Source organism: Mya arenaria, chromosome 3 (genome assembly GCF_026914265.1).
Source record: "Mya arenaria isolate MELC-2E11 chromosome 3, ASM2691426v1".
In the NCBI taxonomy this organism is placed as follows: domain Eukaryota; kingdom Metazoa; phylum Mollusca; class Bivalvia; order Myida; family Myidae; genus Mya; species Mya arenaria.
In genome coordinates, this window is record NC_069124.1 from 40,494,734 (window position 1) to 40,520,861 (window position 26,128).

At 35.1% G+C, this 26,128-nt stretch overlaps 2 protein-coding genes across 3 annotated transcripts; one reads left to right on the plus strand and one right to left on the minus strand.

The window, feature by feature from the left end:
* Nucleotides 1–1,256: 1,256 nt before the first annotated feature.
* Nucleotides 1,257–20,729, minus strand: LOC128228467 (coiled-coil domain-containing protein 22 homolog). The gene is made up of 16 exons (XM_052939787.1): nucleotides 20,676–20,729; nucleotides 18,437–18,608; nucleotides 17,952–18,084; nucleotides 17,032–17,162; nucleotides 16,577–16,661; nucleotides 15,630–15,799; nucleotides 13,408–13,614; nucleotides 13,007–13,066; nucleotides 10,164–10,403; nucleotides 9,568–9,684; nucleotides 7,666–7,767; nucleotides 7,220–7,327; nucleotides 6,703–6,798; nucleotides 6,373–6,432; nucleotides 5,949–6,023; nucleotides 1,257–2,569 (listed from the first exon to the last, which is right to left on the minus strand). Exons 1-16 carry the CDS (start codon nucleotides 20,723–20,725, stop codon nucleotides 2,453–2,455), a joined length of 1,923 nt encoding a protein of 640 aa, XP_052795747.1. The 5' UTR covers nucleotides 20,726–20,729; the 3' UTR covers nucleotides 1,257–2,452.
* A 1,296-nt stretch (nucleotides 20,730–22,025) lies between these two features.
* LOC128228717 (serine/threonine-protein phosphatase 6 regulatory ankyrin repeat subunit A-like) lies at nucleotides 22,026–26,104 on the plus strand. 2 transcript variants are annotated; one of them, XM_052940189.1, is made up of 3 exons: nucleotides 22,026–22,082; nucleotides 22,490–22,563; nucleotides 22,875–26,104. In XM_052940189.1, the coding sequence occupies exon 3, from the start codon at nucleotides 22,887–22,889 to the stop codon at nucleotides 24,165–24,167; it is 1,281 nt and encodes a 426-aa protein (XP_052796149.1). In that variant the 5' UTR covers nucleotides 22,026–22,082; nucleotides 22,490–22,563; nucleotides 22,875–22,886; the 3' UTR covers nucleotides 24,168–26,104. The 2 variants fall into 2 exon arrangements, with proteins under 2 accessions (XP_052796149.1, XP_052796148.1); XM_052940188.1 differs by lacking the exon at nucleotides 22,026–22,082 and adding an exon at nucleotides 22,195–22,312.
* Nucleotides 26,105–26,128: the final 24 nt, after the last annotated feature.

Sequence of the window (26,128 nt, forward strand, 5' to 3'; positions counted from 1 at the left end):
GATCGCAGGTTTTCATATTTCCGTTCGAAAATTAGGCTTAAACCGTTACTAACGGTTTAAGAAAAATGCATAAAACATCAATTGTTTAACTTAAATACAAAAATCTGCGATCTATTTTTTTGTCAGCAGTCTTATATTACTAGTTTCCATGCATTTTCGCAAAAATTGGCTGGTTCCAAGACAAAAAATAAAGAAGTTGTCAAAACGTTCAATTTGTGAGAGTGCAGCTTTTAGCGGTACTAACATTAATTATATAATGATAGCAACAAATATTTAGAGACCTATTGAAATAAATCAATGAGGTCTTTAAAGAATTGTAGAGTTGGCGTTCCATATGTTTGACCATTTGTTTTTTTGCCAACTGGGATTGGTTTGTGTGTGTGGGTTTTTGGGGTAGGACACTCAATTGTTAACACCGGAGACGCATGTTCAATACCCCTTGCTGTGACAATAAAAATACTTACTGTAAAATAAACTTACACAAGCACTGATAGCAGCTTGTTTGTTCCCCGGTGTTTGCACGATGACGAAAGGGCACAAAGCTCTCTTGGAAGTGTTTCGACTGTATTATGATCAAGAGTCAGAAGCTGATGGAGCCAGACAACTGAGACTGTCAGGGTGGTTCTACATGGTGCTTCTTTACCACAATTTATAAAGGGCACTGTATAACCAGTGTGGTCTTCACTGCAATATAAAAAAATTTGCGACAAAAGTCATAGAAAGAGGCAGGTGGGTGGAAGCTTGATCCTGCAGTGGAAAAAGAACACTGACGCAATATATACATCCATCTACGCTAGCTTTTGTGATGTGCAACTGACTCCTTATATGATAAAGGTACTTGGCAGTTAAACAGAATGATCCTGGTTTGAGAATTCATTTATATGATCTCTAAAATGTGTGCTGTAAACTCTATACTAGAATTACCGACATCCAACATTTTCTTTTAACTCATACATCCCAAAAAAGAGCTAAATGGGGTTGTATACTAATTGATAACACAATAAACATTATAGGCATCAGTGTAACTGTACAATGTTCGATATAAGCACAAGCCTGCACGACTTGCACTGGTAAAATGATTTACAGGCTTGCTCAAATTTGAAATTTTATATATCAGGGCTTGTTGATTTTTGTATGCCAAACACTAGTGTAAGAATTCAGGCTTATTAATTTAAGTCTAATTTCAATGACTGACAGACAATGTCTGTGTGGTGAAGGGAATATCTTTGAGGTTAAAATACAGAGCAAACTGCAAAAATATTTTAAAATTTATTAGATATCTAATGAATACATGAGTATGAAAATAATTTATCTTTACTATTGCATTAGTAAATACTAAACAGTATTTCAACAAACATACATTAAGCCATGCAAATTGACAGACAACCTAACACAAGTATACATGCATGTATAAATATAAAGTAAAGTGAAAGTACCTCAGTCTCCTTGAAATCTTTTTGAACAATATGGGCTGGATAATTTAATCAAAGCAAGACATAAGGGAACATTTAATTTCAACTTGTGTATAAAATCAAACATAACAATTGTGTCTATTAGTAACATTCACCCACAAACAAAGTACTCAAATATACTAATTAGTATGTCTTGAAACTTTGGAACACAATGGGCAAATTGCTGGAAATTTGTAAAAGTTAACAACATGATTAACATGATCGTTGTTAACGTTTAAACGTGAAATATATGTTGAAGGGCTCATATATTTAAATAAAGCAAGTACAGTTGATACAGTTGTCTTAAATCTTGTGATAAAACCTGCCGTTTATTTGGCCCAATTATGTATTTGTATAAATTTATCTGTTTTATTCTCGGTGCTTCAAAATTCATAATAGGACCAAAATAATTAAACCTCATCATTATTTCACCATTTATCACCACAGATTGATAATAACGTTATCATTGTTATCATAAGTATGTCTCTTAATACAGAATTATACAAAAAGTATATATAATTATTAATGTTGTATCAATCATAGGATATTCGCTTCGAGCTACTGGATTAGCATCATTCCTGTGCAGCCATGATCACTGCAAGCACATACGCCATAGGAATATTTAAAAAATAATTTCCTGAATTATCTTTATTCAACCCAGGGAGGCAGTGGGCCGTTGAAGATCGTAACAATTTGTTCACAGTAAAAATAGCATGAGTATGTTTTAACTGTCTTTAACAATGTAATAAGAAAAGATTACAACCTTTTTGTTTAAAAACAACAAAACAATATACAAGTAGAAAAGAGGGTTTGTGAAATGGCACATTTTAGTTTTAATATATCTCCCATTCTTTTAACAGTCTTCATTATATCAAACTCCTGTGGAACTACCCATGTTACTTCTTTGATTATGTATAGTAATTGATTCATAAAATAATTGAATTTGAAATTTCTTTTGTGACATTCATTTCATTGACAAAGAATCTAAATCAGAGCTAATGTTAAGACTTGGCTTTCTTCTTTTTCAACAGTGTGTCGTTTTCTTTCTTCATCTGCTGGTAGTCGGCCGTGATCTTCTCCAGATTTGCCAGCACCTTCTTACTCCCCTCGGTCTCAATCTGGAAAGCATGAGGGAACATCTGATAACATGACTGTATACATTTGGATTATCAGTGATTTGTATTAGAATTTTTCCATTGCCTGTGCTTTCTAAATTGGGATGTTTTTTCCAATTATGATCAAATGACAAATCATGCCAAAAAAATAAAATAATAGCCACTAAACATGTATTGACTAGTCTTGTGACAATCTTGTATGCTTTTTAAAAATAAAGTATGTTGTTTAAATAAAGTACGTCATTTTTAATTGCTTAACGAAAATAGTGCCTAACATATTGGGGAAAATTTATGATTTTTGGTGATTTTTAAAACAGGGGAAAGGCAATTTTATCAAGAAAATCAGTGGTAATACTGATTCCAGGACAAAAAAGAGATAATAAGTTTGAGCCCTTCAAGGAAAATATTCTCAAGTCATATCAAAATGGACTTCAGTTTTGAAGATTTTCCTCACCTTCAAGCTAACACACATTACTTCTAAATATGTTAAATTGATACCATTTGAATAATTAAGATCATGTGAGCATCTTAGGAGTATTGTGGCAAGACATGACCCTAAACCATTCTGATATACCGGTAACTAGAAATATACTAGTCACCTGATTACCTCTGACAAACATTTATGCACATGGCCTTTGATTCAATACATGCTATTGTTACTACAGGTAATTATCTAAAGCGTCGTATCAATTTCTAGTTGCCAGAGGTACTTAAGTTGTTGCCATTTTCAAAGACTTTAATTTAACCATTGTTGAAACAAACCATTGTGTTATCTAAAACACTGAATTAATGCTAGAGGGAAAATATACAATTTGGCCACTATATATATCTTCAAAAGAATAAAAACATTTGTATTTCTATGAAGTTTTTGACAATGCCTGCAGAAAAATATAAAAAACACACACTTTGTTTACTTGACTGTATTACAATCATGAGTTGGCAGCTGATGGAATTATGACACAACTTCTGCACTGAACAACTCGGAGCATGTTGTTTACCACTGAATCTCTGCTTCAAAACAAACACCACATAAAAGATTTGACATTTTCTTGTTATGCACTTGATTTGTCCTCCATTTTATCACTAAATCTGTTAAATATTTGTCATTAGTACCAAACTGAACTATTTTACATGCATTTTTTAAAGTTCGATACATCCATGCTACAGTCCTTCTGATCATGAAATTGATCATAATCATTTAATGTTTAACATGTCTTATGCTGATATTTATCTATTGTTATAAACAATGTGAGGCAAATTCCTCCAAGCACCTACTTGTATAATCTATTTATCTGGCTTAAAGTAATACAATACTTTCAAATTTAAAAAAATAATAAATGGGTACATATAGATGTAAACATCACTTTTGGTTGCCCTTTTCAGTATTTTCCAATTTCATTTTTGTATCTGTTCTTTATACCACCAAAGAAAAGGTCAACATCCAGATTGAAGTGCTATCCCAACATTGCAAAGATCAACATCCAGATTGATGTGCTATCCCAACATTGCAAAGATCAACATCCAGATTGATGTGCTATCCCATCATTGCAAAGATCAACATCCAGATTGATGTGCTATCCCAACATTGCAAAGATCAACATTCAGATTGATGTGCTATCCCATCATTTCAAAGGTCAACATCCAGACTGATGTGCTATCCCAGCATTGCAAAGATCAACATCCAGATTGATGTGCTATCCCAGCATTTCAAAGGTCAACATCCAAACTGATGTGCTATCCCAGCATTTCAAAGGTCAACATCCAGACTGATGTGCTATCCCAGCATTTCAAAGGTCAACATCCAGATTGATGTGCTATCCCATCATTTCAAAGGTCAACATCCAGATTGATGTGCTATCCCATCATTTCAAAGGTCAACATCCAGACTGATGTGCTATCCCATCATTGCAAAGATCAACATCCAGATTGATGTGCTATCCCATCATTTCAAAGGTCAACATCCAAACTGATGTGCTATCCCATCATTTCAAAGGTCAACATCCAGACTGATGTGCTATCCCAGCATTTCAAAGGTCAACATCCAGACTGATGTGCTATCCCAGCATTTCAAAGGTCAACATCCAAACTGATGTGCTATCCCATCATTTCAAAGGTCAACATCCAAACTGATGTGCTATCCCATCATTTCAAAGGTCAACATCCAAACTGATGTGCTATCCCATCATTTCAAAGGTCAACATCCAGACTAATGTGCTATCCCATCATTTCAAAGGTCAACATCCAGATTGATGTGCTATCCCATCATTTCAAAGGTCAACATCCAAACTGATGTGCTATCCCAGCATTTCAAAGGTCAACATCCAGACTGATGTGCTATCCAACCATTGCAAAGGTCAACATAAAAAAATGATGTGCTTTCCCAGCATTTCAAAGGTCAACATCCAACATCCAGACTGATGTGCTATCCAACCATTGCAAAGGTCAACATAAAAAAATGATGTGCTTTCCCAACATTTCAAAGGTCAACATCCAGATTGATGTGCTATCCCATCATTGCAAAGATCAACATCCAAACTGATGTGCTATCCCAGCATTTCAAAGGTCAACATCCAAACTGATGTGCTATCCCAGCATTTCAAAGGTCAACATCCAAACTGATGTGCTATCCCAGCATTTCAAAGGTCAACATCCAACATCCAGACTGATGTGCTATCCAACCATTGCAAAGGTCAACATAAAAAAATGATGTGCTTTCCCAACATTTCAAAGGTCAACATCCAGACTGATGTGCTATCCAACCATTGCAAAGGTCAACATAAAAAAATGATGTGCTTTCCCAACATTTCAAAGGTCAACATCCAGACTGATGTGCTATCCCATCATTTCAAAGGTCAACATAAAAAAATGATGTGCTTTCCCAACATTTCAAAGGTCAACATCCAGACTGATGTGCTATCCAACCATTGCAAAGGTCAACATAAAAAAATGATGTGCTTTCCCAACATTTCAAAGGTCAACATCCAGATTGATTTGCTTGTCAGAAAGGTATACTTTTCCCAGAGTTCTAGGGTATCATTTTTTATAAAAGGATGAAACTTGGGCAGAATGAAGGATATGTTACAGCTGACCATGAGAATGGACTCCATATATTTCAAGGTCATACATGTTTTTCTTAAATGCTATGTCTCATGACTCTGACTTGCACAACTCAGAGCGATTGCTAGTTATAAGGGCCTCTTAATTCCACAGGCTCTTTAAAGTATGCAGCTAGTCTAAAGATCGAATCTGAGACCCCCTGCTGGTAACTCATGTGATTTACCAACTCGGCTTACCGGCTCAGATAACTATCTCACCTGTGAAAGTCACAACTATGACCTGACCATTACAACTTCCGATGCTCAAGCATTCATTAGTCACCCACCTGGTCCTCGAGCTCCCTGATTTCCCGCATGATGACCCCAGTCTCTTCCACCGTCTTGATCAGCAGCTCACAGTTCTGGTGCATATCAAAATATGATTATAATTGAATTTCTTCACCCTATGTATATGGGAAAATAGAGCCTGATTATTACCAGTCAATAGTTTCCTAATGACTACCTCAAACTCTCCTTGTGCCTACCTCAAACTCCCCTCATGACTACCTCAAACTCTATGTTACACATATACATTTAACTGTTTACAATGTTGCAGCTGCAATAATTCATTATATTTGTGAATACAGAATATTAATCAACAGTAAAAAAATAATTTGCCACTGAAATCATGATTACCTATCCAATGCCTCCACCATCCTCCCCCAATATCGTGTTCATACTCAAACTTTCCTTTTAAAACATAGACATTACCTCATGCAAAGCAGCCAAGCACCTGTAGGACTTTTTGACCGACTCATCCTTCTTGGCATCCTGAAAAAGTTATCAGCTACAGAACAGTTCCAAACAAGCATGTATTCTTCATGTATTCAAGCTACAATGGGTAAATGAAAAACAACAGATTTAATGTACATGTACAAAAAATATCCAAGCCAAAAAAAAATTGCTGAAAGTATCATAAGAAGTGCTAAATAAATAGATTATGTTTGTTAAGTAAAAACATATATCCATCCTTTCACAAGGTTAAAATTACACAGAAAATCCTCTATAGCAGAAAATAAGGTGGTCGGAAAAAAATGCTACCCTGAAAATCAGCTCATCAGTGACAGTGAACTGGCGGTCCAGTTTCCCAGATAGCTGGTTGATCTCCTTCTGTACTGACCGGGTGTCCACTAGCACCTGAAAGAATCAATGTACACATACAAATAAATATGAAATTAACTACTTAAAATTAAGACATACCTTCAAGATGAGCCAACACTCCTCTGATCTGCTTAACTTGATTGGGTTTTACAAATGCAGAGAGAAAATATTTCAAGTTCATTTTATCATAAATGACTTCACCATCAAGAAATATTGTCATTTTGAATTTTTGATATACAACGGTGTATTAACTTTTGAGGTGATCATAAGCTGTTAATCATCAAATTAGTAAGTATGATTAAACTCGAATTTCAGATTCATGGTCATTCAATTTATTACCACTCCTGTATTAAGTTAACATATATTATTTTCATACATGAATTATCTTGTGAATTTTAGCAAGATTAAGTTTTTCAGCAAACTTTATAAACAAACATTAAGTAATAAGATTGCCCACCTTATCAATCTCCATCTTTTGTTTTTTGATATTGGCCACAATTTCCATGATCCGCTTGGTGTACGCTGATCTATTCACATCTTTGGTCATTCTCTCAAACTCAGAACCCTTAAATAAAAGTACAAAATCATAGAAAGAATTCTCAATTTTTACGTCTTGCAGGAATGTAACAACTCTACAAATACAGCCTTTATTAACAGCTACATTGTATTCCAAGTACAACCGGTCTCCAAAAGTTGTTAAAAGATTAAATGAAATGCCTTTCAAGGTGTTTTTTTTTCCATTTTTATTCATAAACTATTTTATTTAATGTAATAATAAGTTTTATTATAATTTATGGTTATTTGAGATTCAAATTAAATTCAAGTACACCTTTCTACACAATAGTTCAGACAAGTTGGTATTCAGGGTCATTTGTTATGAGCCCATTTTTGCAGGCTGTTTACCAGTTGTTTAGTGAGCTCATCCTTTCCTCGAGCCTCCTCCTGCACAAGCTTTAGTTTCCGCCTGAACTCCTTAATTTCTTCTAATTTACGCTGGGCTTCAGACTGAAAATAGACAAGAGATGTTTGTCAAACATTATGTCCCCCTGAGTGCCATGTTGTCAGGATTATATGGACAATTGAATGAAATATGCATGGACCGAAATGACAGCTGATTTGTCACTGACATTGGATGCCGTTGAGGCAGTTTTAAGATTAGGACCATTCAAAGTGTGAGGATAGAGTGTGTTATGACCTTGACTTTTGACTCTATGACCTCAAAATCCATAGGAATCATCAGCTGGTCACCAAAAACCTAAATGTCTAGTTTGAGGGCCATGGGTGCAGGCATTGACAAGTTATCACACAGACAAGCTTTTTTCATTCAAGGTCATTGCGACTATGACCTTTGACCCCTAAAATTATAATGGGTCATCTACAGGTCAGATGCAACTCCAAGTCAAGTTTGAGGGCCATGGGAACAGGCATTGTCAAGTTATCATCAATCAAAACATTTTTGCATTCAAGGTCACTGTAAACTTGACCTTTGACCCAATGACTCCTTAAGTCAATACGGGTCACCTACTGGTCAGGCCCAATTTCCATGTCAAGTTTGATGATCATAGGTTCAGGCTTTGTTGAGATATCACTGGGAGAAGATTTGTTGACTTATTTGCGTTAAATGTTACTGTGACCTTGACCCAATGACCCCTAGGTCAAGAGGAGTCATCTTCTGCTCAGGCCCAACCTTCATGTCATGTTTGATGACCATAGGTCCAGGAATTGTCGAGATTGCTTTGACGGTCACTGTGACCTTAACCTTTGACCCCTAAAATCAATAGGGGTCATCTACTGGTCAGGCCCAACCTTCATGTCCAGTTTGAGGGCCATGGGTGCAGGCATATTTGAGTTATCACAAGGACAACCTTTTATCATTCAAGGTCACTGTGACCTTGACCTTTGGCCCAATGACCCCTAAAATCAATAGGGGCCATCTACTGGTCAGGCCCAACCTCCAAGTCAAGTTTGAGGGCCATGGGTGCAGGCATTGTCAAATTATCACACAGACAACCTTTTACCAAGCTTTATAATTCTTTTACCATTCAAGGTCACTGTGACCTTGACCTTTGACCCGATGAGCCCTAAAATCAATAGGGGTCATCTACTGGTCATCTACCGATGGACGGACGGACGGACGGACCGACCGACCTACTGACTGACATGTGCAAAGCAATATACCCCTCTTCTTTGAAGGGGGGCATAAAAATAAAAACATCTTTGAAACATTACTGTGCTGATATATATTAAACAACAGTACAAGGCATACATCTAATGAGCATTCGAGATGGACAAATACCACAAATTAAAAGATATAAACAATTTTGTCTGCCTTGCAATATTTGGAAGGAGGATTTCATCTGAAGGGATTTTGACCTATCCTCAATAAGTTAAGTCAATGAGATGTTAATGTACAATCTTGGTGAAGGCAAAAATAATACCAGACAACCCTGCTTTGAAATTCATTATCTATGGTAAAACTTTATTCAAGAATTCAATTCAATCAACATAATTATACACATGTTGGATGTTTCAATTTCTACAGTGCAAACAATGCATGTTCATGTCATTTACCTACCTATGTATAATATTCAGTCAATCAATATTACACTAAATTAGATGACGAGCACCCTTGACAATAACGTTCCTTGTTAAACAGAACAATAGATTGAATCCACTTTCATATATGCAATTATTTGTCAAGGGTAATTATGCAACTAGTAATTTTCCCCAATTAATTCAATATTAGGGTTATGAACATTGATATAAGGGAGCTTAGGTGTCATGTCAGTCCTCAACACATATTACCTCTGTTTTGGAGGCCATATCTTTGAGGTTTCTGTAATCCTCTATCAGCGGACCTCTGTGTTTCTCCCACTGGCTGGCAAGAGTTACTAACCGCTGAGCACTGGAATCTACTACAGTCTGAAAGGAAGTAATTAAAAGGTAACAATCCATAAACTGATATTATTACACTGACAATTTGTCTTTCATTATGATATTGAATTGAAATGAGCTTACAATGCATGTGTGATATTAAATGAAAATCTGAACATCAAATAATGTTCATAAATCTCTCCCATACTTCAATTCCATAATGATGTTCAGATTTTTGTGTGATTTCAGAATTTAAGATTTAGAACGACTACCGAAACTTTTATTCTTTAGTAAAATTTAATTTGAATTGCCGAAACGCTTGTAAAGTTGTTTTGTATGTCTGTTGTAACAAATGTTACCATGACAATCAAATGTGATTGCGTGTTAAGTAAAACTTAATATGTTTCTGATACTTGTTAAGTTTGTTGACTACAAACAGTCAATATTACAGTAAAACAAATTCATAGTATCGTCTAAAATAAGTATCGTAGACAAACAATAATTCCAAACTATCTTGCCACACTAACCTGTAATTTAGCTATATTGTTCTCTGCATCTGGCAGCAGGTCCAGGGTGCGTTTCTTCACTTTGTAACCCTCCTCCTTATCCGTGTTGGAGCGTGCCTGGTTCGCAATCTCCTCATCCATCTGTTGCTTGCTTGCGGCAAATTTACGCACCTCAAGCTCGAGTTTCTCAAGCCCTGCAGACAGGGAGTTCAATTCTTCTCGTAGTCTTCCCACTTCATCTTCACGTTCTTGTTGTTTCTCCTAAGAGATATACAAACAGACTCATATACATGTATGTGTATTTGTTAAATTTGCTTTATACAAGTATAAATTACTTAAAATTTGTGTGATATAATGTGAACACAGTTTACTTGAGTGAATGAAAAAGCAATTCTTGGAAAACAAACAAGACCTTTACAAGACCAGCTCTAATAAGGTATAGTGTACGCATACAAAAGACAAAACATGTATAGTTGCTATTGTAACATCTTTTTGGCATGATTCTGTATTTTCAAGTGAGAAATGTTTCACAATTAAAAACCCACAGGCAGTAAGGAATCCAAAATAATCACTGTCTACAGATAATTCTGAAAGTAAAATTAGCCAAAAGAAGACAAACATGCCTACCAATTAGTTAAAGCATATATTTTTTATTGAGTTCAGTGAAGAATATAGATAAATGCACAGTTTACAAGACAAATATATAGAATTTTCAGAACTGTTCTGAACAGAAGCATTTGAAATGCCTATATTAATTCCTTTCCATGTTGGAGTTTACTTATTTTGGATTGTAAAAATTATCCAGTTGTAATGCGTATATAGGGTGACCAGAATCAATTCCAAACTAGAACTGTAAGCCAAAGGCTAACGAATACCCCCCAACCCTTCCCTGTCTAGGTTGTTTGCCCTGGCCTTAGTTATGGTATCATTAGAAAGCACAAGGCAATACATTTATTTAGATAAAAAGGCTTACCACAGCAAGATTTGTCCACTATTTGTTGAATAGGGACAAGAAAAACAATGCAGTATTCAGATTATATCTAAGGGAGATAACAAACCTGTTTCTCTCATTTTCACCATAAAGGGGTCATGACTCCTGGCAGGATATTCCAAAATGAAGGTGGACAGGTGAATTTGGCAGTCTGCCAACCCAATTTCTGTTTACCCACCCCCACCCCCCCCACACATGAGTACCAAGGAAATAATACAGGTGTAAAAAATCACATATACAAAGGTTCACATAATGGTCATGGATATCCATGGATATCTGAAAGATTGTTGTTTCTCTCATTTTCACCATAAAGGGGTCATGACTCCTGGCAGGATATTCCAAAATGAAGGTGGACGGGTGAATTTGGCAGTCTGCCAACCCAATTTCTGTTTACCCACCCCCACCCCCCCACACATGAGTACCAAGGAAATAATACAGGTGTAAAAAATCACATATACAAAGGTTCACATAATGGTCATGGATATCTGAAAGTTTGAGAAAAATATATTGAAAAATGACAAAGGAGTAGGCCACCAAAGCGAATATTACCCCACTCCCACCCACCTCAGGGGAGATAACAAACCTGTTTCTCTCATTTTCACAATAAAGGGGTCATGATGAAAAATGACAAAGGAGTAGGCCACCAAAGCGAATATTACCCCACTCCAACCCACCTCAGGGGAGATAACAAACCTGTTTCTCTCATTTTCACCATAAAGGGGTCATGACTCCTGACAGGATATTCCAAAATGAAGGTGGACGGGTGAATTTGACAGTCTGCCAACCCAATTTCTGTTTACCCACCCCCACCACCTCCCCCCTACACATGAGTACCAAGGAAATAATACAGGTGCACAAAATCACATATACAAAGGTTCACATCATGGTCATGGATAGCTGAAAGTTTGAGAAAAATATATTGAAAAATGACAAAGGAGTAGGCCACCAAAGCGAATATTGTAACAAATTTAAGGCCTGTATGCACCTAACTTCAGGACTTTTGATGGTCTTTTTAAGGACAAAATCAATTAAAGGTCTTTTTAAGGCCATGCAAACATTCTGATTAATACAGGTGCACCAAATCACATATTCAACAGTTCATATCATGGTCATTGACATCTGAAAGTTTGAAAAAGATTTATAGAAAAAATGAGAAAAAATGACCAAGGATTAGGCTAGACAAAGCTGTATAATTTTTGCCTATTTTAACTTATTCAGGGGCCATAATTGGAGACATGATCATGTGATTCCAACCACAATCACAGGGGCAAATGTTCTCACCATGGCTAAAAGTTTGAAAAAGATTCATTCAAAAATGACGAAGGAGTAGGACGAACAATAATTTTACCCAATTTAACTCATTAAGGGGCCACAACTCCACTCAGGATCATGTGACTCCCACCAAATTCATGGAGGCAAAGGTTTACATCATGGCCATTAATATTTGAAAGTTTGAAAAAGATTTGCTCAATAGCTTCAAAGAAGAATCCTGGACAAAGCTAATTTTGCCCAATTTAACTCATTAAGGGGCCACAACTCCACTCAGGATCATGCGACTCTGACCAAATCCACGGAGGCACAGGTTTACATCATGGTCATTAATATTTGAAAGTTTGAAAAAGATTTGTTCAATAACGACAAAGATGAATCCCGGACAAAAAAAAACGGACGGACAGACGGACAACCCGATTCCAGTATACCCCCCCCAAACTTTGTTTTGGGGGGTATAATTACAAAGGCATTCTATCTGATATTTCTCAAATATATGTTTTTATCCTCCATAAACTTACTCATAATTGTTCCATTGGTCAGAAACCACATTTTCATGTCTTATCAATGGTAGAGAGCTATTGATAGTCCAGAGATTACTAACCTCCTCAGTTTTGCCAGCTGGAGCCTGGACCTGCACTTCCGACATGGCCTTGTCATCATCCTGTTAGGGGAAAACCCAAACTAATTGTTCAAATTTTCATGCATGATGATATGCATTGTACATGGTTTTGACAAGGCAAGACTCTAAATATTTCAAGCCCTGATTATTTTTCTTAATTCAGTTTTACAATTTAAACACTTGGCAGTTCAATGAAGATTAGTAAAACCATGACAATCATAAAAGAGGTAAAACACCAATTATCATTTTAAAATGGTGAAATTGTTGATTGAAATACTAAATGGTGAATAAATGTATGTATAATTGCCTCTTGTCCATTCTATCAATAAATAATCCACAAGGAAAAGTTTTACTTAATGAATATTAACAATATTAGTTCTCACCTTTGCAAACAAAAGTTTTTCAGTGTGTGTAAACCGCGAGCCCTTTGTTTTTGCCTGTGACGATCCCCGGCCGCTGATGGAGGCTATGACCTGCTGAAGATCGTTGGACAATCCACTCTCTGCCCCAGCACCACTCCGCTGTCGGTCCTGTCGTAACTGGTCCGTGATCTTCTTGTGTATCCTCTGGCGCTTTCTTTCTCTGTATTCCTGTAATACAGCATTGCCATGTTTAGAGAAATTGAATATTATAAATATTAACAAGAGTCGTCGTAAGACAGCGCGCTCGACTATGCCGCTTTGACTTTGAATACAATAACGATGTAATAATACCAAGTTTGGTCTCTTTATGTCAAACCTAACTAAAATTATTCGATATATAAGGTGACTTTGATGCTGCCCTCCCACCAGCCTGCCCAAACAATGACACAAGTCATTCAAATAACTTTATTTCCCATTATGAAAATGTGGTTTTTTATTAAACAAATATGCCTTTCAAAGGAAATTAAAAAAATAACTAAAATAATAATAATAATTCAAGGGCCATAATTTGTATTTAGGCTTAAAACGGAGTTATGTTTCTCGTTGTAAGATGGTCAATAATTTTGAATTTTATTAAGTGTATTTAATGAAAGATATAGAAGTTTTTTTTATTAAAATCCCAACTTGCCCTTAACTTTACTTGCCTAAAACTTTAACCTAAGTCAATCAGGGGCCATAACTTGTATTAAGGATATGGAGTTATGTAACCTCATTGGGTGATGGTCCTGAACAATTGTGTTAAGTATTAAGTCAATTAAATGAAGGGTATAGAAGTTATTAAACAATATCTCAACCTGCCCTAATACTTAAACCTAAGTTCCATAGTCAATCAGGGGCCATAATTTGTATAAAATATAATATGGAGTTATCTAACCTCATTATGTGATGGCTCTGAACATCTGTGTGAAGTATCAAGTCAATTGAACAAAGGAAATAGAAGTTATTAATAAATATTCCAACTTGCCCTAAAACTTTAGCCTAAGTTTCATAGTCAATCAGGGGCCATAATCTGTGTAAAGAATAATATGGAGTTATCTAACCTCATCATGTGATGGCCCTGAACAACTGTGTGCAGTATTAAGTCAATTAAATGTAGGGTATTGGACTTATAAGTGAAAATCCCAACTTGCCCTAAAACTTTAACCGGACGCCGACGCTGACGCCGACGCTGACGCCGACGCTGGGGCGAGTAGTATAGCCCAACTATTCTTCGAATAGTCGAGCTAAAAACTAGACTTATGTGAATAGGATATGTCACATGTAAGGTGAGCACACATTTTTCTAGTAAAGGTCACAATGTGCATACATGTACCACGTTTGAGGACTTTACACCAAGTTGTTCAATAGTTATTGACTGGAAATGGAAGCGCCAATAATTTTCTTGTAAAGATCATTATGACTTTGGCCATTGACCTATTGGCCTTAAAATCAGAAGGGGCCGTTTGACCATAACAAATGTGTACACATATACCCAAAACCAATCGAAAAGTTACTAATCAGAAATGAAATTGTGGTGTAGATGATATTGTGGATCCCGTCACCTGACAAAAGAAATTGTGTTGGCTATGCTTTGCAGGCAAGGCAAAAAGCTATAATAAAAAACATGTATTAAACAAAAATAAGAAATTTATACATTATATAAGGCTCTAGATTATTGTTTTAAAGATGCATTCTTACTCCCAAATAAGATTTACCACAATTAATGATATCGTTATAATTCCAAAAAGGATGAATAAATGTCGAAAACAATGGTTCATATGAAGGATACCGAGAAATTAGCATAAAACACGGTATTTCTACCTTGTGAGACTAAAGTAGATCACAGTTAATCTTATAGCATTCACCAATCATTTAATATTTTTTGCACTTTCTGCTATTAAATACATGTTTACAATCTTGTTATCAGTATTAAATTAGTATTTTCAATAAATGCATTATTTAGCAATTAGTTAAAGGTTTATAAGTCAAAATTGATGTCCGTTATTGATGTGTTTATGTACTGATTTTGAATAAGAGTGTCACTTCAAACAATGTTCAAACTAACAGCAATTACTTTTTACGCATGTTTTTAAAAGAAATGTAAATGCAATACTGATTTAAAACAAAACTTATGTCAAGAAAATGTTGAAAAATAAGTATTATGTATTGTATTGAGTCATTGTTGACTGTCACATCATACAAACCTGTTGTGTAAGACGCGAAGCGAGGCCAGCGCTGTTCCACTCTGCCTCCCACTCATGCTGGGCAGTGACATCCATTGTGTTAGCTTCCAGCACAGATGGCACGGTATCACCATGGTGCAGAGGTTGGCACGTAATAAATGGAAGACTGTTTTGTTGGTAAGACTTAATGGCTGAAACAAAATAACTTTATAAATTGATACTTTTATGGTGATTTTGTAAAATTTAACTTAGGCCTAAAGAAAATTGTTTGTTTAGGGTAACATCCCCAAGATCATTAGGTAGGGTAGGTAGGGATTTTTTAAAATTTTACTTTGTCAAGATTATTTTTTTGCAAATAGCACCATTTCTTGCAAATGTCACTTATATCTTGCTGTTGTTATGGAAGTTTATGTTTAAATAAAATTGTGATTATGGCGGGAGTATGTTTTTTTTTTTTATAAATATCATCCCAATACTAACATATGAAGCAAACACAAATATTCATCTTGTTTTTAAGTGGAACATAGGGCACAACTCAACTATGATGACCAGAGTTACTGGCCTTGCAAGGATTGTGTGTATTGACCCCTGCGACATACATACGAAGATTCATCTCCAACAGTTTTTGAGTTATGGCCAAAGGCAAAAGTTTTTACACACTAGCAAAGCCATCCACAAGGACACCAAGGCTTTGAAAGACGAACAATCTAACAAAAGCATCACAATTATGTCGACACTTGTCAAATGTCATAAATCAACATCAATTTCAAGTGATGAAACTTGCGACATGCACACACATTGTTATTGTGGACATTTTGAATGTCTTTCAAGTTATCCCAATCATTTTTGATAGTTACCATACTTTTTTGATCTTCAAAAAAACAAATGAGCTTAAACTATTCTATGACTCCTAAATTCCTGATGCATATTTTCCCACATACTACACATTTATTAATAATACCACTAACCTTTTGGTATTTTCTTGGTCAGGTCTGCTGATCCTTCTGGGACATCTATATAAACTGCATGATAATGATGCATGCAACATGTGCCCTGCAAAATTTAAAATATTTCATTTAAAGGATAAAAACTGCCTATTGAAATGTCAAAGGTACTGCCAGTTGTTTTTACCATACAACAAACCTTGAATGAAACTACAGTTTTAATCATCACCTTTTGTAAGCATGACTTGTTAACTAATTGAATAACACTCAAGGACTTTTTCAATATATATATTTTCCAATCTGGATTCATGTTCATGCACATCACATGTTTTACATTAAAGACAAAGTAAAATGAAACCCCTCCCCGTCCAATACAGAGACTCTTGAAATGAACATTTGATTTTATCTAAATCGTAAACTTAGATAGAAGTACATTTTAAATGCATGGGAACAAGTTTTTTCAAACTGGTTGCACCAACCTCTCGCTGCCACATGGGAGGTTTTCCCCGCCAGGTGACGCCGCGCTGCTTTAAGTATGGAGGCACCCATGGGGAAGACAGCTGTCGAGCCAACATCCCTGATATACTTCTTTGGAGTAACACACCAGACCCTGTAATAAAGTCATTCTGCCTGATCATGTTACACTTGTGACTGAATGCTGATGTTGAACAAACATGCAACATTGCAGAAATGTATATTTCTGTTGTTATTGTTTCTAACAATTATATGGCATTCTGAGAACTATTTGGTAAAATATGTAAACGACTAAAAGATAGTCTGAGGCCATTAAAAAACTGCAAAAAAGTATTGAAACATATTTATAAATTATTTTTTTTGTATACTTTCATGCCCTTGAATAAATCAGATTGGTTTAAAGTGAGGTCTACAAAAGGCATGTACGGCACACTCAGGAAAATAATCTTTATTTACATACGCAATAAATCATCAAAAAGGTATTGTTTCACAACACTAACATTTTATAAATATTTTGTTCATATTGCTTCATCTGTACTGTGTGAAACAGTATCTCTTTACCTTATGGGCACATATGCATTGTAATTTTTGACTAAATTTCACAAACATTTATATAATTAAAAAATTATAGACTGGTGTTGAGGTACGATATATAATACTATTGTTTTGCTGACCTCTGAATTTAATATTGACCAAGAACAATGTATCTGGTCAATATCCCATTCAAAACTATATACACTTCAATACCAGTTTATAATTGTATATTGTTAAATTAACAGAAGTAAATACATGTGTGTTTTTGCAAACTAAAAGATAGTACACTTACAATTAGCATGAAACAATAAGGCTGTTTCAAGTTGCAAAAAAGTTGTTAAAAACATGTCTAGATCATATATATATATATATATAGGTTACAATTCAATACCTAACGTCTCTTCAGTTGCTTCCACTGCTTCTTTGGGCAGTTTGTCCACAAGAAACATGAAGATTTTCCGAATGTCTGCTTCGTTGGAGTACAAAAATGTCTGGTAACCAAGGTCCCCTCGATAACCAAGATCCTCAAAGAATACAATATTCATATTGGAATAAAAAATCTTATAAAAAGTATCTTGTTCCCAACTTAACACATAAGAAACATACAACGATACAATTTCTGGTGTCTCAATACATCAGATTAGATAATAACTTTAACAATTGTCATCTATGTAAATCTTATTTAATGAGATCATTAGAAAGCCTATGCCTTATAAAGGTAGTAAGTTTTTACCACAAAACAAACATAAATATTGCAATTATATGCATAGCCTTGTGATAAAATACTTCAGTTGGAATATGACTGGATATAAATGTGTAAGTATAAGGTAATTTTATTTGACTTTCAGAATCTACATGTATCAATAGAATCATTACCTGGAGATGCGAGGCAAGAGTAGTGCCCATTCTGAACTTGGCAGACATGGCTTGTGGAAGGTAGTTTGGAAGATCCACATCTTGGAGAATAGTTTTCAGACATCGCACAGCACATGCCACAATCACTTCTGTTGAAAATTGTTTTAAGCTTTGAACATCATCTTCAATCTCACTGAAATGTTGCAAAAATAAATATTAATAAGCATAACTTTTACTGCAATAGAGCTGTTACTTTATTTTTCAATGAAAGAATGTTCTTACTTGACCTACATTCAAATGGATGTCATCTTTACTTGAAAAAGTATTTGTTAGTTATAAATTTTGAATGCACTCCAGCTCAGAAGGTACAAAATAGTACAGCAGGGTTTCCGCCAGGCCTTTATGGCTTGTCGGCCCCGACGTGCCTTCCGCTGGCAAGGCTAATTACCGACACGCGTTAATATGCTGACATGCTTTAATCCGGGCAGCGACAATCCTTGTCAAAACAATCATCAGTTTTGACAATACACAGTTTTTTCTGCGATTGCAATGGTTGCAACGGTTGACTGACAGCCAGAAGGCGTGTCGGGACTATTACGGCATTTGTATCAGCCATTCAGGATCGACGACAGCACGAAGGCGTGTCGGTGAGGATCGACGGTTCAATTAACCAAACTCCTCCTATTCTTTATCAAAATGAGAATGTGTGAAAAACACCACTGTCGTAATTGCGACCTTGATCCCTATAATCACCTATGAATGCAAAGTAAACAATAAGTGTTAATTGATTTAGGTAACATAAATTATGTGTCGTTTTATTTTGTTTATTGATCCGGAGTCCGTTCGTTAATTGTCCTTTTGTTTACCAATTAATAAATTGTAATTGAGAACCGTGTTAAGATATCTGTGTTAACAAGGGTTATATATATGCTATGTCATCGTATGTAATTGAGTCGCGTTCCCGTCTTTAGTTTTGTGTAAAGTTCTATTTTGTGTTGCTTATTATTAAACTTTGATTATTTTATCGTTCTTTTTATTTATTTGAAAAAAGATAAATAAATCTGAAAATACTCATTACATTCCCTTTTAGCTATTATTAAGCCGACCCGGCTTGAAAATTATTAGCTGTTGCAGCTTTAAATACACCCACGAGCAGTCGCTTTTTTCCGGGCTCTTTTGTGTTCCAGCATGCAGACAGCGTCATTTACACATTTTGCTGTGACGTCAACGGTGTCAATATAAATAATACCCGCACTAAATAAAACATGAGTCGATCATATACGGTTTGCGATCAATACCGCCGATATTGTATTGTCGGAATACTTGAGAGATACCAATAATAAATGAAGAGAACCAATTAAACCTTTTCGCAAATATTTTTAATGTAAATTGGACTTGAGTTGGTAGTTCTAAATCATAGGAACATAACTGTAAACATGTTTATAATGCAGGAAATTGCACCATTTTGATTACGAAAAAAAAAAAAAATCGACGGCGGGAGGGGACACCCCTCCAAAACCCTCCCTTCCTGACATGCCTTATGAATTTCCTGGTGGAAACACTGTATAGATTTTATAATGCTCTATCAAGGGCGATTGGGATTAGCACATTGGTAACATATCTCAACTGATTTCTAACCATCTAAAGTTTGATTTGTATTTAGTGAACGACAACACTAAATGGAGTCAATTGATTTGACAGTATTGTTAAACTAATCCAAATTGTGCAAACTGGCAAATGACCTTGTGGTAGCCAATCTAAACATCCTCATATTATAGTAAAGGAAACTTGTTTAGAATTGTCCTTATGTAATTAATAATTTGAACAATTGTTGTATTGATAATAGGTAATATTAAATGAAAAAAGATCTCTGTGGTAGCCCCCCCCCCCCCTCGCCCCACAGGAAAACTTTCCTTTATTTCAATAGGTACAATTAGCATAATAATTATGTCACACAAAATTCTGATTCAAACATGAGACATCATTGGTATGCGCAAATTAAGTAAAATAGACCTGGGACATTTTGACTATAAATGGAACTTAAATCTAGGCAGGTGAACTGGCACCGGTTCTGTGTTTACTCGTGATGAGTACCAATAATCAGTAATTGTATTTCCTTACTGATAGTGACACACCCTCTTTGAATTTAGCAGATTTTCAGATTAATATCTAAATGCACTTTGCACAAAAACTCATAATCATTATTTATCAAATATTTAACATGTAAATACATATCAAATGATGAATGTCAACGCATTACCAGCCAATTGAGCGGAGAGAATGCAAAATGATATTGTCTACCTCCTCCATTTTGATATCATGTGACTGGATCAATCTGAAAATCACTGCCTAACTAATGAAGGTTACACTTAACTAATTTTAGTAGACAAAGCTCATATCATGTATCCCGCGTTTGTTCAATAACTCATGATTTTAGAAGTGGAGAGAGAAAAGGAAATTATTATTATTTGTTTGCTCGATTCGGGCAGAAAGAAAAGGACTGAAGGATACAAAAGGGTTGAGGAAGTTGCAGAAAATACTTTTTTTAATCTGTAAACATCAAAAGCTTGATTCGCATGACGCGTGATTATTTTTAATACTTGATTGTCCGCTGACCAATTTGTCCCAGACGACCGTGAGGTACAAAATTTAGAATCCTGCTTTATTTTTCCAGTGAAACTATTCATATTACTGTATACTGTGTGACTCATCAATTAATTTATGTCATTAGCTTTTTTGAGGACAAACATGTCTTACTCTCTTTTTAAAAATGCATTACTTGATTCGAAACATATTTGGGTTTTAAAGTCACTGTTTTTTTTTTTTATAAATATTCATCGGAACTAGCATGTCCTTGTCTATTTAGAGTATAAAGTAGATCTGGTATGATGGATTAAGGCACATATATAGATGCAAACCTAAACAGAAACTTGATAACCTCTAAACGCTGGAATGTCTTTTACATCACAAAGAAACTGGCATGATCATAATGTGTTGAGATTGGAAATAGCCTTATCCCATCGTACCATGGGCAGCTATCATTCAGGTGTGCTCTGATGTACTCGTGCATTTCATTCGGTCCTTCAAAACTTAAGAAAATGCAAAAACATATTTCCTTTGAGGCACATGCAATTTATATATATGACTGAACTGAACATTATGAACAAGTAATTTAATAGATCTGGATGAACATTTAGAATATGAGTAAAATTATTCGGAATTATTCGTGAAGTCGCATGAGCTCTGTAGTCTACTTCTTACATACTGACGACTGATCATTACGTGCAATCCCCCTCAAAATGTTTATTTCGCTGAGGTATTGAAATGACGCGTATAAAATCATTGATGCAGCATTCATATTATTCATTATTCGGCAATGGTCATTCTCGTTAACCAGAGCTATATGATGCTATGCGTTAGATTTTTAATTATTATCAAACCCCTGATGAATGAGAATGGCAATGGAAGAAATAAACAAATTGTATTTACACACTAATTTATGACACATTGTATTAATTTAACGTATTTTGGCTTTTTTGCTCATGAAATGAAAACAAGATTACGCCATTTGCCTTGCCTCATTTCTATTGGCTGTTTCTAGTAATTGGGGCACGTGCTTTGTGCATGTAAACAGAGTGATGAGCTGACAGAATTTTGGAGAATGCGGGTATGTATGTTTCAGTAATATCGATTGCATTAGCGTATTTGGTGTACTATATCACTATTGTATAGGTTATAAACATATTCCAGTTCGCATTAAGTTTATAAACGGTTATAAGTCATTTTAAATTTATTCTAAAACTAGGTCAAAAATGCGTGAGGTAAACATTGTATGCTGTTCGAGTGCTGTACATAATGCTATGTGTATAAAATCTGGTTTATCTGCTGTGTGCACAGGTAATAAGGTCATTGTCGCAGGTTTTAATTCAGTCAATAGCATGTTAATGAAGGTATTATTAGCATTTTACGGCTTGTTTATAAACTCTGTGCAAAACAGCTGATTTCGGTCATGTTTGCCAACATGATCCATGTTTAATGCACAATCATTTAAATGATTGCTTATTTTACTTTCAGGAGGAAATAGAAGACACCAAGGATCGACTAGATCCTGACATGTGGAGTTTAATAGAAATTATTTGAAATAGCAGGTATTTTATAATTTTTAAATATGTTTTTTTTTTACATTAAAGTAATTACTCAATTTTAACAATGTAATTATTCTTAAGCTAATGACAAAATGTAATGTTTTTGAGGCTTCTTTGTTAACAAGAGTAAGCAACAAATTTATTTTTAGAATGGTCATTATACTCATAGTCTAGAGCAAATGTTAATTAACAATTTTGCATGTTTATTTGTTAATTAATTATAAATAAGTAGCTGCATGTCCATATAAATGTAAACTGTGATCCACTTTTTATGAACTATGTAGCATGATATTAATAATTGTATTTTTTTTTAGAAGCTGTCCGGAATGGCAAGTCCATTGATTGATTCGCTGGTAGTGGCTGATGCTATTGCTGCGAATTCTGTCGAGGACACGCGTATGCTACTTGAGTCACAATTCGACTTCAACAAACCTATTCCACAGCCATATTCAGTCGAAGGGCAGACCATTTACCCAATCAGTCTTGCTTGTGCCAACGGCTGCGTAGATGTACTAAAATTTCTGCTAGACAACAATGTTGACGCAAACATCCCGGGCAATGATGGAAAACTGCCTATTCACTACACATGTGATGCAGAAGGTAGAGCTGACGAGAAAAAGGTGGAATGTGTTGTAGCATTAAATGCTTTGATACAAGCCAACTGTGACATAAATGTCGTAGACAACATGGGACGAACGCCATTATTCTTAGCCTGTGAGGCAGACAATGTGGAAGCTGTGAAATTGCTGATTGACAATCACTGCGATGTCAACAAGCAAACAGTGTGCGGGGATTCAGCTTTAAAAGTGTCATGTAGAAATGCCAAGTATTGGTCTTATTGGCATGGAAGGGATTCTACATGTAGTTCTACAGGCAGAAAAAAGAACCCATATAACTTTCCACCCATTCAGATAACAATGATGTTGCTCGAGGCAAATGCAAATACTGAAGCTACTTTATTACCGACGGCTGTTCAGCTTGGTAATTCTAAAATTGTGGAGGAACTTCTAGACCTTGGAATGGACATAAACATGTTGGATGATAATATGTGCACGCCTATTGGTATTGCCTGTTCTTCTACGCATGTCAGCCCAAATCTTGTAAAGCTATTACTCGATAGAGGTGCTGATGTTAACAAGGGTGGTGGCTGGAAAAAGCAAAAGCCCCTGATATTCGCATATGTTCATAACTCTGTTGAGAAAATCAAACTCCTTATTTCGTACGGGGCAAAACTTTCTTCTGGAGAGATGACAGAGATGGTTTCATTAACGCTTTCAAAGTCGATCCTAGAGAATCCTGAAGTTATCGGGCCAAACAGCAAAGAACTACTTTCTTGGAGGTTGTTAATGGCCCAGGGCTTCACGCCAGTCGTTAATGGTACCGATCTAAGTAACAAGTTTAGTCAGCTTAGCATTTGTAGCAGTCACGATAAGATATCACCATGGTTAAAAAACCTTCTGTATCCTGTTCGATCTTTGAAGGAACTGTGTAGGATCAGTATTCGTAACAGCACACAGATCCCTGTGGATTTGAACCTAGATTACCTCCCGTTGCCAGAGAGTGTCAAAGACTTTTTGAAGGTCAATGAAATTGGCCTTACTGATTGATATATATATATTGATATATATATATTTAATATGAGAAACAAACCCGCCTTTGGAATATACATGGAAATGATTTTGCTATGTATATCAGTCTGTGTGAAATGGTTTATAAAGCACACCTAATCTAATAATGAAATTAATAGGCCTGAAGGAAAACTAAAGACCCGATACAGTATTGTATTTTACTAAGCAAAAAAGTTCAAGGACATCTGTATTTCATGCAAACTGATGTTATTTTATTTCCACAGGTCGTTTGTTTTCCATTTTGTATATATATTGTTTTTGACATTGGACTTGTGCATTTAAAATGCATTGAAAGAAGTAGTATTTGCGGACAAGTCAAATTGAAAAACAGCATTGCAATTGTTTATGTTTAATTTTTATATCTTGTATGATTGTTGTAACTTTTATACTTTTAAAGTGTATAACTGCTGTGAAACCAAAATAGCATAATCCATGCTCATTAACTGTCCTGAGAAAGAAAACAACATATTTCTGAGGTATTTTTTGAAAATATGTTTAAACATTGATACCTTTAAAATCGATAAAAAATATTCCAATATAACAGTAATTTGTGAATTATTCTGAACAGAGTGCACATAAAACACTTGCATGAAATTTAAAAAATCTGTTCTTCTATTTTGCAAAATTTCTCTTTAGTCATGATTGATGGAAGTTGGTACTAGCTTGCTATTGGCTGTGATGCTAATTTTACTAGTCATGATATATGTAGATGTAAATATTATTTGCAGTATGTGCACTATTCGAGTCATTTATTTTGCATTTCAAATTATGTAATTTTGTTGAGAATGGTATTGATTTGATCAACCAAAAATGCATTATATTTGTTTCATGCCAAAGCCACCATACAATATTTCTATTTACTCCTGTATGGTTAGTATATCTATGGATTATTCGGTTAGATATTAAGCAGTTTATATGCAAATACTTTTCTATGAACATATGATATATTTGACTTTAGCTGTGGTCAAAACTAGCACGGGCCCACAAACACTGTGTATTACATAGCAGGATTAATTAAGAATTCCAGCTTGTGACTCCAAATGTCTAATTTTGATGACTGCTTTAGGCCTTTTCTTTAGTAGGACAAGCCGACCAGATTTGTTGCTAGTTTTGGAAGAAAGAAGTTTCCAACTTAAAATAATCTGTTCATTTTTAAACAGCTGCAAAGCAGTCTGATGCAGGCAGTATTTTTCATTTTATTGTCTGCATTGGCTATGTGCTATCAGGCCTTTTTTCAATAAGCTTAAATATATATAAAAAAATGACTTGATCAAATCAAAAGTGTGCTGGTACAAATTTTAAGGTTTTGATCCCCTTTGTAGAAAAAAACAACAAAAACACAGATTAATTGGTGCAGATACCGGTGAAGTCAAATCCTTGTATTTTATTCGAATACACAAGTGCCATATTACATGCATTGGAATATTTTTCTTGATGATCAAGTTTGTAGTGTGCCAAAAACTGCATGATGCAGATCAAATGAACCGCTACCGTTATGTACTGAAATTCAACAAACTGATTGAATAAGCATCGCATGCTAACTTTGCAAAAACAAATGTTTTCATAGAAATCAATACTTTACAAGTAATTTAAGTTGAAAGTAGTGCCTAAACAGCTGTATAAATCCCTTTATTATCCAATATAAGTCTGGAAATCAAGCTTTGAAGAAATTTTGTTGATTTAAAAAAAAAAATAAGGTTAACTTAAAAGTATACGTGGAAGAAGTTAAATACCTAACCCTATGTTGATACTGTAGATATAATTTGTATTGTGTGCATGCTAAATACAGATAGGGCTAAAACAGGTATTAATTTGCAATTTGATACATAATTGTCCTTGTTTTAAATCATTGAAAATGATTTCCTTTTTGTTAATTGAAATTATTGACGCTTATGTCTATAAACCATAGAATTCTTCTTTTGTTTTATTGTTCTTTATTT

Bases quoted from the DNA above. Each gene is read 5' to 3' on its own strand.
- LOC128228467 (XM_052939787.1), bottom strand. From the start codon at position 20,725: ATGGAGGAGGTAGACAATATCATTTTGCATTCTCTCCGCTCAATTGGC. The intron at 18,609-20,675 runs GTAATGCGTTGA...GCAACATTTCAG, and splicing joins TCTCTCCGCTCAATTGGCTG to TGAGATTGAAGATGATGTTC. The intron at 9,685-10,163 runs GTTAGTGTGGCA...ACTTCCTTTCAG, and splicing joins ACAATATAGCTAAATTACAG to ACTGTAGTAGATTCCAGTGC.
- LOC128228717 (XM_052940189.1), top strand. From the start codon at position 22,887: ATGGCAAGTCCATTGATTGATTCGCTGGTAGTGGCTGATGCTATTGCT.